Genomic DNA, 14884 nt, shown 5'->3' with positions numbered 1-14884 from the left:
TCTTCTTCTTCTTCTTCTTCTTCTTCTTCTTCTTCTTCTTCTTCTTCTTCTTCCACCATATCCATCATCGGCAATCATGTTGGCAATCCTATTTTTGTCAACAGCTACATGAAGAAGTGCTGCTGAGTTTTGTCTAAACCAAGTTTTGAAGCCATGATGTTCTTCTGCCTGGACCTCATTTGCCTTTCAATCTTTCCCTGGAGGATTAAGTGAAGGATGCAGTATTTTTCTGGTTGTCGCATCACGTGTCCAAAACACTCTAATTTTTGCTTTTTAATGGCTTTGATGATTTCCCTTTGCTTTCCCAGGCGGCTTATCACCTCCTCATTTGTGATTTTGCCAGCCCATCTTATACGTAACAGCCGGCTGTAAATTCAAATGCTTCTAGTTTCTTCAAGTGATTTTCTGTCATAGACCAACTCTCTACTCCGTAGAGCAGGATAGAAAAGGTGTAACATCTGACAAGCCTGATTTTCAGTCTTAGGCTTATGTCGTGACCGCTGAAGACCTTTTTCATTTTGAAGAATGCTGTTCGAGCTTTCTCTATCCTTGTCTTTACTTCACTGATCATGTCCCAGCTTTCATGTAAATTAAAACCGAGGTACATGATCCTTTCAACTTTTTCTAGTGATATTCCTTCCGAATTTATCAGTGATAAATTAATGGGTTGTTTGCTGACGACCATGAGCTTGGTTTTTGAGGTGTTAAGCTTCAAGCCATATTTTTCAGACATTATCAGATAAAGATAAACCTTATACAATTTTAATATGACTGTAGCCCAGATAAGAGCTGCTTGTGAGGCCAGCACATCCAGGCATCTTCGGCTGCCTTATTTATAAGTTCTTCCCTCTTACAAGTGAGTGCTTCAGTGCCTCTCTACGTTCTCATATTTAACTCATCAAAATGGTGAATAGCTACCACACTACCATAGCAGTGTAGATCAGATTCCCGGAGAGAAAGTTCTGGTAGTGGAGACTAATTCCAGTTCAGGTGCTGAACCAGATGGAGAAAGCTTGATGGCATTGCCTAACCCTCATTTAAAGAATGTCCCTCAGACTAGGTCACAAGCATTTGCTGTCTTGGAAAACTGCCTTTTTAATTTTGGTGGCCAGTTGAGCTAGCATATTATTCAATGTACAGTCTATGTCATGCATGAAGGCAAGCTAATTTTGCCTCCTGAGATCTCATTTCTACCACAGACTGTCTCTCTTTCATCTGAGCCAGGACATTCCACCCACATACAGACACACATCCTATAGCTTGGAGCAATATTTGCACTCTCTTGATGCCTTTAGAGCAGTGGTCTTTTGCTGAATAATTACCAGTTGTGGGAGAGATCAGTTCCTGTTTTGGGGACAAGAGTTATCATTGTAGCAGTTCTTAAAAGAGTTGTAACCACCGTAAGGATTTGCTGTGATCTAGAAAATTAGCAGTGTCCAACTCACATTAAGAGAGATATTTAGACACAGCTGTGACAACCCTCTGGATTTCCTTCAGTACCATCTTTGCCAAAATTGTTAAGCATGTACTTGGTCACAATATCCAAGCACTATGGATATCCAGAGAGATGTGGCATTTGGGAGAAGGATCTTTTCTTCTCATACTTCGTGGTCCCTCACGCATCTCCTAGACCAGTGATGGCTAACCTTTTTTTGGCTCCTGTGCCAAAAGCAGAGGGAGTGCAGGGGAGCCGTGCATAGGCGTGCCACACCCATAATGCCAAGCGCTTGTCCCCCTGCACGCGCATGCACATGCAACCAATTCCCCCCCCCCGCTTTTGGCACATTTTGTTTGGCCTCCCCAGGCTCCAGAGGCTTTCTAGGAGCCTGGGGAGGGCGAAAACAGTCCCCCCCTGCTCCCCCCCCCCAAGAAGCCTCCTGAAGGCTCCAGAGAATGAAAAACGGTCCTACAACCAAATCAGAAGTGACTTCCAGTTTGGCCGTAGGGCCGTTTTTCACCCTCTGGAGCCTTCAGGGAAGCCTTCTGAAGGCTCCGGAGGGCAAAAAACGGCCCTATGAGCAAACCGCATGTCTGTTCCTGAACTTCCGGTTTGCCCGTAAGTGCCAGTTTTTCGACCTCCGGATGCCTCAAGGAAGCCTACGCAGGATGAAAAACAGCATCAAAAGAAGGCGGAAGTCAGCTGGCCAGCGCGCACATGCATGCTGGAGCTGACAGCAACACCTCGCTAACAAATGGCTCCGCATGCCACCTGTGGAACGCGTGCCATAGGTTCGCCATCACGGTCCTAGACAATTCCCTATTTAACCATTCATGAGAATCAACTGGTGAAAGAGTTTGATGGCAACTAGGAAGGTTAGTGAAAAGTGTGCCTAAAGCATGTGGAAGACTCATCAAAATTCCTAAGCTTAGGAATGTTCTGCATAGCTAGAGAGTCCATTGTGGGAACTCATAAGTGGCTACTCAAAAGAACCATAATTTTAATAAGTAACCAATTTTTCTACACAATTTTACCTTGCTTGGAGTGTTGATAAGATACAGATTTCTTCAATGAACAGCTTTCCTAATTAGCATCGGTTCTGAAGTATATTTTACAAATGAACCATGGACTCCTTTTTTTCCTTTAAAAAAATTGATAACTAAGCAGGATTTTCTTTTTATTAAATCACCAGTGGTTTTCAAGTAAACTATTAATGTAGTTTTGTAGTAATTCTCAGTGTTTATCATAATGAGGGAAATTATAGCCTTTTTGCATGTTAAACATAATTTCTGGCTTGAAATCTTGAATAGGAATTAATTGTATAATATGTGCATGCAGGAGTAATCTGTTTGCGTTCATTGGAATTGCAAACCGAACGGTTGCTTTTTGGTCAAAATCTATAAAAGATGAATTTCCACCCTCCATAGAATTGCAAACAATTGCCAAGTTTGCATTTCAGGGAACAGGATTGGTACATTCAAATGGGAATTTTAAAAAATCAATTTTTTTTCAGTTATAGGACAATTCCCACATATGTGGTTCATATAATCAAACAGAGTGGTAGAAATTGTATTACACTTAAGTTATTTCTAGAAATGAGATCGCAGAAGGAGCTGTTACCTATGTTATTTCTAAAACTGGAAAAATCAGGTATTATTTAACTTATCTGTATTGAGTGTGAAAATTCTCTTACAGTACTTGCTAGTTTCAATGTATGCGGGTTGCACAAGTGTTTGAATATTTGATTTCCTATTTGTAGGCAAATTAAAGATCAAAATAAGAAGGTAGCAAATTTAAAGCATAAAGAACAGGTGGAGAAGAAAAAGAGTGCGCAAATGTTGGAAGAAGCAAGGAGGCGGGAAGACAATCTTAATGACAGTTCCCAGCAGTTACAGGTAACATCATATCATATATATGCAATGCATGATCATCTGAATTAAACTGCTTTGCTTTGCTTTGCTTTGAAACTTACTCTGAATGAAGGATTGCTTTATACTTAAAGATGTAACTTTGCTCTCATAATATTCTAAGCTTCTGAAAATAATAAATCATTTGGCTTTAGCATTTGAATCTCAATCTGTCTCTCTCTCTCTCTCTGTCTCTCTCTCTCTCACACACACACACACACATACATGCAGATTATACTATATAGTAGTCAGTTTTTAGTTCAGCCAATAAACAGCATAGAACAAAAGAGTTAAAAATGCAAAGCATTTCAGGTGACTTCTTTGGTAAAAGAGTAAAATGTTGTGACAAAAAGTAATTTAAGTAAAATTGTGAGTCTAAAATAGAAGTAGAAATAGTAGGAACACTAAAATATTAAATCTAAAGCTACTGCTTCTGATCAAAAGAAAAGCATAAATCCACTTGGCACAATGAAGTTTTTTTTTATGTATATCTTCTGAAACAGCCAATAGTAAAACATTGAACTCAGCTAATATTAGAGTCCTTCTAAGTTTGGAAATGGAGAAAAAAATTAAAAATCTGGCAAAACAAAAGAAATTGCCTGCTGAGATATTGAGAGATACACAAACTTCAGTAAATATTATCAGACTTACAGAAGTATCTTTCTAAGCATCCTGACACTCCTTCCTTTTACACTTATTCGGTGTATATTTCCTCCCATTCATCACAAGAATATTTACAGGTGCTATATTGTATAAGCATATACAAAGATGAGTTTATGTATAATAGATGTTGTGTTCCTATGAAATCTAAGTGTGTATCTAACAGTTCCATGGCAAAAATGTAGATCTAATTGCTACTCTAGCAATAATAGTTTAGAGTAGCTCAAAATTGGTTGTCCTATATCTAGGCTTACTTCTGACTGGCTCACGCCAAATTCAGTAAGATTTTAGGCAAAAAATCCAAACCTTTCTCCAGAAAGCTAATTTAAAGGATTAATGTATAACCTAGACATATGACTGATTCTTAATGACAGTTTATTGGTTGCTAATTGTTTTGTGATGGCAACAGTTGTCACTCTCATTAATTTTTTTTTAGAGGATTTTTGAATAGCAGTGTAGATGTTTTTGTGTGTATATTTCTGAATGTGTAATATACAGAATTTATTTAAACATCAAATTAAATTTTCATCAGATTATATTATAATATTAAGGGCCACCAATTTTATGTGAGACAAAATTGTCAATGTTCTATATATTTCACATTTTTGAAAGTGGAAATTAACCGGATTAATTTTATTTACAAAAATAATTGCTCCTTATCACCAATGCAGAGTACATGGAAATCTGTTACATACAGTAGCTCTGTTCTTTTTATTCCTCATGTTTCTACATAATTGTTCAGATGTATTGTACTTGGACAAACAATTCTTTGCAGAACTGAAGATAACAACTAAAGGCACTGAATGTGATAGTCTGGATTCTGATATAAGGTAGACAACTTAATGAGTATTTTTCCTGTCTATGTAGTCAGAACAAACAGCATACTATAATTTTCTAGGACTGTCTTTTTACAGACTGACTGAGTATAATTCTAAGGCTTTTATCAGCGTTATAAGAATGTAGTCAACAAAGCTGCAGAAGGCATAAACGAACTAGTATTCTTGATGCCATACTAGTTGCTCTATGAAGGTCATTCAATTGATCATCTTTGTTGATAGAATATTCTGATACCAACACTTTTTATCCATTAGATCCATGTTGCATTCTGCTCTTGTCTTTCCTAATACACATCCATTAGTAGTAACTAGGAAATGAACAAATCTTTCTACTTCGGTTTCACTTTTTCACTGTATTCTACTTTCCTCTTAGTTTCCCATTTTAAAAAAGAATCAAATAATTATATATAGGAATGCATTTCTTCTAATGTTTGGAATTTATATATATATATATTCAATTTTGTGTTAATCTGTCAATTTTTGCCAGCTGGTTTCTCAAAAGTAATAGCATTTTTATTATTTGCTATTAAAAGAATTTAAAAACTGATACCAGGCTTTAGTTTTCAAAATGAATTCAGATTTGACATCCCCTCGTTTTCCATTTCCTTTTAATTAAAATCAAGGCTTTATGCTCCACTCTTTTCCATGCAGTGTTTTCCTTCCTATCTTTCCTATCTTAATATTGTGTTTTGAATATATATATTTCACACAACTAACAATATCACTCTTATGGACATATTGTAGGTATCTTGATACGGGCCCTGATATGATTGAGGTAATTACAATGCTGTGTAGGATTCTACAGTTAGGAAATTATCTTGCCATATAATTGGCAGAATCCAAAGCACTTGGTAGATGATCATTTTATCATAACAGCAAATCAATCGAATCTTTATTACAATCATTTACATCAGCATAAAGAAGGTATAACAGCTAGGAAAGGCAACTGTTCAGAAACAGAAAATGATCCAACATTTGCTATAATGCATTTCAATTTTTCAGATTTGATTAATCATCTCTAGTTAGTTATATTTTCAGGCATTAAATGAATATTTAATGTAACATTTTTATCTATAAACATGTGTTTTATTGTGAGAAGACTATGTTCCTAGTCATATAGTACAGGATTTTTCAACTGTTCAACTTATTTTATTCCTTTGTCTTCAGTTTTTCACCTGATTTTTTCAAGTGGATCAATTATCTTTATAGGAAAGGGGTTTGAGAGATCTCAGTATTGTGGAGGTTTTTTTAAGTCAGTTTTTCTTAAGTCATTTACAACATCTCATGCTTCTTCTGGTTTCTTACTTTTGAACTGAGGGTACCTGTGAAAAAAGGGTAATGCTTGCTGTGCATCTACATCTTCTGCCTACTAACCTGAACTGCATGTGAAGATGTGCTTTTGCACAAAAAACTACCCACCAGTCTCTAGCTGTCTTAACACTAATTGCACTGCTATTGCTCATCTCAGTTTGCTAACTTGTGTCTTGGCTACGGATTTACTCCAGCTCTTCCTTCACCTTACATCTGTGATTTTCTTCTGTATGAAAACTTAACTTTGTGGAATTCCATTGCTGAAAATTCCCTTGTGGGTGACCTAGCACTTGCTCTAGAAGCTACTTCATCTGGTGTCCTGTCATTTTCCAGGATAGTTTGCATAAGAAGGATGATCGAATTGAGGAGCTAGAAGAAGCACTGAGAGAGAGTGTACAAATAACTGCAGAACGGGAAATGGTATTAGCTCAAGAAGAATCAGCCAGGACACAAGCTGAAAAACAGGTTTGCATGCTTATGGTCAACTGGTATTGATATTTCAGGTTAACATGGGTAACACAAGTAAAGGAAATATATTAAATAATGTGACGTATAATTATATTTTTTCCCATATATAAATCTTAGGCCTGAAAATAAGCCTTCTCAGTAATGCTATCACATTTCACTACACAAGAAGCAGACAGAATCAACTTTGTTCTAAGAATGTGTTAATATGTTGTTCTTGAGCATTGTTAGACTGCAACCTTTATAAATGGCTAACAACATGGTCTTTGTTTAGAGATGTTATTGTCCAAAATGTTTAAAAGCTTCCAGATTGGCTACTCCTGAACTAAACCACATAAATAATGTTTAAGACTGTATGGTAGAGAGAAGGAACCCAATAAATAAAGTGAAAAATATGACAGGTACAGCTAGCATGACAAATGAAGCAGGGCGAGGGGGAGGAAGGAAGGAAGATGCAGAGGGTCGGACAATTGTTTCAAAAAGTTAGAATCAGAACCTTTTCTCCTTGCTGCAGTAAAGGCTGAAACTACAGTACACCCAAGAACATACAGGTGAAACTCAAAAAATTAGAATATCATGCAAAAGTTCATTTATTTCAGTAATGCAACTTAAAAGATGAAACTAATATATGAGATAGACTCATTACATGCAAAGCAAGATAGCTCAAGCCGTGATTTGACATAATTGTGATGATCATGGCTTACAGCTCATGAAAACCCCAAATCCACAATCTCAGAAAATTAGAATATTGTGAAAAGGTGCAATATTCTAGGCTCAAAGTGTCCCACTCTAATCAGCTAATTAAGCCATAACACCTGCAAAGGGTTCCTGAGCCTTTAAATGGTCTCTCAGTCTGGCTCAGTAGGAACCACAATCATGGGAAAGACTGCTGACCTGACAGTTGTGCAGAAAACCATCATTGACACCCTCCACAAGGAGGGAAAGCCTCAAAAGGTAATTGCAAAAGAAGTTGGATGTTTCCAAAGTGCTGTATCAAAGCACATTAATAGAAAGTTATGTGGAAGGGAAAAGTGTGGAAGAAAAAGGTGCACAAGCAGCAGGGATGACCGTAGCCTGGAGAGGTTTGTCAGGAAAAGGCCATTCAAAAGTGTTGGGGACTTTCACAAGGAGTGGATTGAGGCTGGAGTCAGTGCATCAAGAGCCACCACACAGAGACGGGTCCTGGACATGGGCTTCAAATGTCGTATTCCTCTTGTCAAGCCGCTCCTGAACAACAAACGTCAGAACCGTCTTATCTGGGCTAAAGAAAAACAGACCTGGTCTGTTGCTCAGTGGTCCAAAGTCCTCTTTTCTGATGAGAGCAACTTTTGCATCTCATTTGGAAACCAAGGACCGAGAGTATGGAGGAAGAATGGAGAGGCACATACTGCAAGATGCTTGAAGTCCAGTGTGACGTTTCCACAGTCTGTGTTGATTTGGGGAGCCATATCATCTGCTGATGTTGGTCCACTGTGCTTCATTAAGTCCAGGGTCAACGCAGGAGATTTTGGAGCACTTCATGCTTCCTTCCGCAGACGAGCTTTATGGGGATGCTGACTTCATTTTCCAGCAGGACTTGGCAGCTGCCCACACTGCCAAAAGCACCAAAACCTGGTTCAATGACCATGGGATTACTGTGCTTGATTGGCCAGCAAACTCGTCTGACCTGAACTCCATAGAGAATCTATGGGGCATTGCCAAGAGAAAGATGAGAGACATGAGACCGAACAATGCAGAAGAGCTGAAGGCCACTATTGAAGCATCCTGGTCTTCCATAACACCTCAGCAGTGCCAAGGCTGATAGCTTCCATGCCACGCCGCATTGATGCAGTAATTGCTGCAAAAGGGGCCCAAATCAAATACTGAGTACATATGCATGCTTATACTTTTCAGAGGTCCGATATTCTTCTATGTACAATCCTTGTTTTATTGATTGCGTGTAATATTCTAATTTTCTGAGATTGTGGATTTGGGGTTTTCATGAGCTGTAAGCCATAATCATCACAATTATGACATATCACGGCTTGAACTATCTTGCTTTGTATGTAATGTGTCTACCTCATATATTAGTTTCACCTTTTAAGTTGCATTGCTGAAATAAATGAACTTTTGCACAATATTCTAATTTTTCGAGTTTCACCTGTAGTAGATCTTAAGAATGGTTATGAGGTCAGATCCCCTTCACAAATGCATTGTTTGAATATACTTTTTTTCAAGAACTGTAGCTATCAGCTATCAAAATAAATCTCACAAAGGGCGTTTTTCCACATATAAATAGCATATTGTATTCAAAGAAGAAATGAGGTTTTTTGCTTTAATCTGGACCCCCACCCCCGAAATAAAACTGTAATCCGAAGAGGATGAGGTCAACAACTTCTCTTGCTAGCAGCTGTGCTTTGGGCCAGCTGCAGTTTTCAGGTCATCTTTGAAAGTAGCGCCGTGCGGTATCTCTTTGTGTTGCTGAAGGTTTTGCTTGCTATGACATTCACAGGTCCTCAATGGAAGGCAGGTTGATTCAGTGGAAGAATGTTGATGTGCATTTAGGACTCTTTCCTATAAATATAGCCATAAGACGTGAGAGCTCATTTTTTTTGCTTTTCTGGAAAAATGACCTTGTCCACAACAGACTTTAGCAAATTTATAACTCTTCAGTTTTCTCTTTTCCATGCTATGCTTCTTTTAAAAAGCTCTTGAAGTACATTCAAACTGATATGGTTGACAACACATCAGGAATAACATAAACAACTGCAACATTTTTCATGAGTTTTGCATCAAAGTCTAGTTTTTATATTAAAGATTCTTCTAACAACTTTGCTTTGAATAAGACACAATGTAAAATCAGCTGTTTAAAAAATTGCCTTCCAACCTATATTCACTATTTCATTCTTCAGTGTTTAAATCCTGTTGACCTTTTCCTCACAGTTCTATCTAAATTTTGTTCATAGATATTTTTTTAATTATCTTCTGATACAACTCTGTCCCAAAGTTTATCTAACCAAAGTGCTCCCATAGATTAATCTATTACATATGTTTCCTCTGTCCACCGTGGACTATAGCGCTGAATAAATTCAAATGGTGTTATCAAATTATCATTGATATGTAAATTAATCATCTGATGCAAAAGAGGAGTCTACTGGCTCAGACATGGGTGAATTCTCTGGAGGAGAATACAGTAAAGAACAGGAAGTGAACAGAGACGTCTAGAGCACTCTTCATATTTTTTTTGAGATATATTCCAACAAATAAGGCAGGCAGTGAGACTGGAATTAGTTTTTGGGATGTGTTCTGCTGTTTTTTGAGGGTGTTGGTGGTTTTTTTTTACTGACATTAAATTGACTTAGTTCTCTAAATCAAATTTTACTTCAAAGGACTAGTGCAAATTAAGAATAGAAAACATTTTGAAGCTGTACAATAGCCTTTCGGCTTACCAACAAACCCATAAATCAGGGGTGTCCAAACTTGGCAACTTTAAGACTTGTGGACTTCAACTCCCAGAATTCCCCAGCCAGCTCTGCTCTGCTGGCTGGGGAATTCTGGGAGTTGAAGTCCACAAGTCTTAAAGTTGCCAAGTTTGGACACCCCTGCCATAAATCCAGCTATCACCTTCATTTCAAGTTTCTGACTTTCACTGAGGAATTATTTTTATTTAAGTAAATGTTTCAATGTTACAAGTTAAATCAAGCAGCTGCTTCAGTTAAACAGACAGTTTTATTTAAGTAGAGGCCCACATGCAGGGAGAGATAGAAACCTTCTTATTGGTTGCAGTAGTATTTAGTGCCAGTTTATTGTCTTTTTCAGTTTTTTTTAATCCCTTCTTTTTTCCATTGCTTAACAAGCTGCAACTGCTATTTCTTCTCTTCAGGTCTGGAAAGGTAGATAGATTTGAAGAATGGTTTCTTTCTTTTCTTTTCTTTTTTAGTGATGGAAATATTTTAGGGTATTTTTTTCCCCATGATTCATGCTATAGCTTTGCCGCCATATTAGGCTATTTGGACAATCACATTGAGTCAGGGATGAGATTCAGCCGGTTCGGACCAGTTCAGGTGAACCGGATGTTAATTTTGTATCTGGTTTGCCGAAACGGTAGTTGGAAGGACTCGCTGGCCCCGCCCTGCCCCTCCCAGGAGTCTCCACACACTCCGTTCAATTCTCCGGAGGGCCTCCGGAGCCCAGGGAAGAACGTTTTTGCCCTCCCAGAGGCTCAAAGAAAGCCTCCGGAGCCTGGAAAGGGTGAAAATGCCCTCCCCCCCATGGTATAGGAGGCTGAGTAAGCCACATCCCCCATGGCTACGCTCACCCAGCAACTAGGCAGAGAACCGATTACTATAATTTTTCAATCCCACCCCTGCATTGAATGCATAAAATTCTGCACATGGAGAATAAAATTCTCTCTTGTTGAGCTCTTTGAGGTAGTTCAGAAAAGAAACCAAAACCACGAGCACTACTAATACTACATTTATTGTAAGATTACACTAATATAATCTTGGAAAGCTCTTTTTTCCCCATCGCCTGTCTTTCCTTTCCAGAGAACTAGGAAAGGTCTCTTCTGAGATGCTTTCTTCACCACCATTCCTTCTGCAAGCTGAGCTATCTCTTGTCAGACTTGGCTGCGGCTCTTCTTCCTGTCTCCCAAGCCCATTATAGCATGTCTCTTCTTAAATAAAACTCTAAGAAGTTGGGAAATGTATCTGGTTGAGGTTGCAATAAATATCACATTGAGTCTGTAGACCCCAAAGATTAGTTTCCGTAGCCAAGTCAAACAATCTGTTTCCAAACAATGAAACGTACATTGAAAAAGAGCATCATCTTCCACTCTCAAAAATATTTTCATAATAAAAAGCTTTTTTCAACTTTTCCAGATATTTGTACATCAGATTAGCATATTTTTTTCCCATAAGAGTCTTTGTCTCTCTAAAAAAATTGTTGAATATTTATGGATTTGTATCGTTAGTTCTGTCCATATAACTTCTACTGCATTACCTGGAAGGAGGTAATGATTGACCTTAAAACACATAACTGATATTACAACTTAAACATGTAACAGTATATTTTATGTAGATCCGAAGGAATTCAATTTGATAATACAGTATTTCAGAATATTCTCAATTTCTGTGTCTTTAGTGGTCCATTTTTATTAAAAAGAGTTTCAACACTTGAATCTTAAATCAAGAAGCATGGGTTTTTGAAGATATCCAGATACACTTATTACTCCGAAGGAATTGTATTGGATGTTACATAATATTAAGCATATGGAAGAAAGCGTTTGGGAGTTTCTTTGTCAGTTATGCTAAAAGTATCTCATTTCTATATTGCTTCCATGAAGTGTTGGTAACTTGATGCCCTATAGATTAATGTATTTTGCAGGGTTTGTTGAATGCCCAATATATGTGGTTTTCCTTTTTAAACCAATGCATAAACATCTACTTCTGCTGTTAACAAATGCTTTATCGTCCGAGAGATAATATTTCAGCATGCTCTGCTTCTTATTGTTGAATAATTGCCATAATCTGAAACTGAGGTTTGTCTACTACTGGGATATGTTAAAGTTTGAGAGATGGCCAGAAGAGAAAACACTTAGCATTGGGTTTTGAGGTTTGCAAATCTTAGTCACTCATAGAACTGTTAGCAATTTTATGGGAAAATATTTTCACCAATCATTTTAAAGAAGAGAGCTTTGACTTCGATAAATTTTATTTTCAATTCTATTATAGTTATAATTATAGTTCCATTCTGAACGGCTCAAGGTTAACTTAGTCTTTCATCCTTCCAAGTTGGGTAAAACGAGGACCCAGATTGTTGGGGACAATATGCTGGCACTATAAGCCACTTAAATTATGAAGAGTTATATAAGTCTATTGCTGTATTTTGAGAGGGGGAGTTGTACTGAATATACTTTGTACTCATACTTTCTTTCCCTTTCCCTGTTACTGCCCCTCAAATCTATTTAAAAAGAAATCCATCTAGAGCACATTTGGAGGACTACAGGAAGCCAGAGGAGGCAGGATTTAAGTCAACCATGTTACAGTTATATGTTCTATAGTTTGAGTGTTTTACTGGTATTGTAAGACACCCATAATTGTGTTTTAAAGTGGCATACAGATTTTTTTAACATTGAATAAATAAGTAAATAAATAAATGAATGAATTATTAGCATGTATTCCACTAATGACATGATATTGTTACACCTAGCAATATAATTTGGCAATTCAATTATAAATTTCTGGCCTGCAGATCCAATTTAACTTGCCTTTTCTACCCACTTGTGAGGTTTTTCATGAATGATCCTCCTTTTATTCATTTTCCAGGAAATTGAGGGCATAGACAAACAAAGTTTGAGAGCCGTTGCTTGAGTGTGCTGCAATAATGGTTCTCATTTCATTCTATCTTTGTCTTTCCCAATAGGACAGGGGGTTCAAACTCAAGGCCTGGGGGCCGTATCTGGCCCACAGGTTGCTTAGATATGCCCTGCGGGGCCGCCCTAGAAACAGCAAAGGATCGGCCTGCAGTGCCTTTGCCAGCAAAAACTCCGTTTCTGGAGCTCACTTTTTACTGGCAGAGGGTTGCAGGAGCCCGTCACAGCCAAAAATTGCGCTCGTGACTGCCACGGGCAGCACTCCTGAGCTCCATTTTTGCTGGCAGAGATTGCAGGAAGCTGTCACAACTGAAAACTGAGCTCAAGAGCCTATTTTTGCTTGCAGGCACCCCCAACACGAGTGTTGAGCTGGCCACGCTCAACCTGGTCCCCCGAGGTCAAATATAACCCTGATGTGGCCCTCAATGAAATCAAATTTGACAAACCTGCAATAGGAGATGGTATTTCATCAGAACTGTTGTGTCACGTTGCTGTCTGCAGTGTGATATTAACGAGGAAGAATTCAGGGGTATCGGTGGTTCTATCCTATTGAAATCATCCAGGCTCTAAGAAGAGGCTTGACAAATGAATTTGCCTCTGAGTAAAACTTCTTCCATAACTACCTTTCTTTTATAGGTTTTAGGTTTAGTTAGATAAGGAAGGGATTGTCTTCTTGTCCTGTTTCTGATTTCTTCAGACTAACATGTGCTGGTATCTTTCTCCTTTAGCAATCTACTCTTCCTTGCAATTTATTTTGAACTTTTATCAGATACTCTTTCTTGATGGTCCAGCAAGATGGTTCAAGAGCTAATAGATCAATAAGATGTCCACTGCCTTTAATCAAACCATGGAGATAAGCAAAATGGAATAGAGTTCCAGCATAAATACCAAACTTTTCAATTAGTTACAGAACAACCTTCACTTCATATAAACTAAATCTTTGCTCTGAGCGAGAAAGATCTATTCAAATATTCTGAACGTGCATAAGAGAATTATTTTAATGTATTTGAGAATGTGTTAGTACAGTTTTGTTGAAATGCTGAAATTAGGAACATTGGCTTTGTAATTAAAAAATTGTAATGTAACTTTTCTCTACATTTTAATGAAGATAGGGCATAAAAGATTTATTATCAGTGATTATAAATTAAAACCCAATAGTGAATAGACATATGTGTAATAAAGAAGTGCTGCCTGTAATTTATAATAGTATCAATATGTGTTATTTTAAACTAACTGTGTTATTTCAACAGGGATAAATTGACCATTTGCAATATTTTTGTTCCATCACGCTATAACTCTGGTGAATGGCAAATATTGTTTAATAATCACATACTTTCTCTCTTCTTCCTCTTTATCATTCTTAAATTCCTTAGGTAGAAGAGTTGATGATGGCTATGGAGAAAGTAAAACAAGAACTGGAATCTATGAAAGCAAAGCTGTCCTCTACTCAGCAGTCTCTGGCTGAGAAGGAAACCCATTTAACCAACTTGCGGGCTGAACGGAGAAAGCATTTGGAGGAGGTGCTAGAGATGAAGTATGTCTTTGTTTCTCTTAATATTTCATTCTGATTTCTCCTTTAAGGATCATTGGTTAACTCCTGTTCACGTTATTCATTTTAAAAAATTACTTAAATAGCTGTTGTCTTCAATTGTAATGACCTTTTTATAAGTGGAGTTATGTATAAAAATAGAGGATATCCTGATAGAAGTATATATGTGTTTCGTTCCTGCACCACATGCATTCTTATACATAGATGGCATTTTTTGAATTAGTCCTTATCTGAAATTTGAAATTACAATAGGTTATTGGGATGGGTGTGGGTGGGTGTGTATACATACTATTTTTATGGGAAAAAATATAGTAATTGAAAAAAGAATGGAAAGAATAAAAAGGAAAAGTAGAAATACAATGCAAG

At 37.5% G+C, this 14884-nt stretch overlaps 1 protein-coding gene across 6 annotated transcripts in view; it reads left to right on the top strand.

Moving 5' to 3' along the window:
* The window catches only part of ERC1 (ELKS/RAB6-interacting/CAST family member 1), a 154525-nt gene that overhangs the window by 68619 nt on the left and 71022 nt on the right, over positions 1-14884 (top strand). For all 6 annotated transcript variants that reach the window (XM_081958233.1, XM_081958232.1, XM_081958231.1 and 3 more), the window contains 3 exons: positions 3198-3333; positions 6486-6617; positions 14343-14503. In XM_081958233.1, coding sequence (XP_081814359.1) covers positions 3198-3333; positions 6486-6617; positions 14343-14503 — 429 coding nt within the window. The remainder of the gene's footprint in view (positions 1-3197; positions 3334-6485; positions 6618-14342; positions 14504-14884) is intronic.

Source organism: Natrix helvetica (genome assembly GCF_964273705.1).
Source record: "Natrix helvetica genome assembly, chromosome: 6".
In the NCBI taxonomy this organism is placed as follows: Eukaryota; Metazoa; Chordata; class Lepidosauria; order Squamata; family Natricidae; genus Natrix; species Natrix helvetica.
Note: the sequence above shows the minus strand (reverse complement) of the source record. Positions and strands in the feature narration are given on the sequence as shown.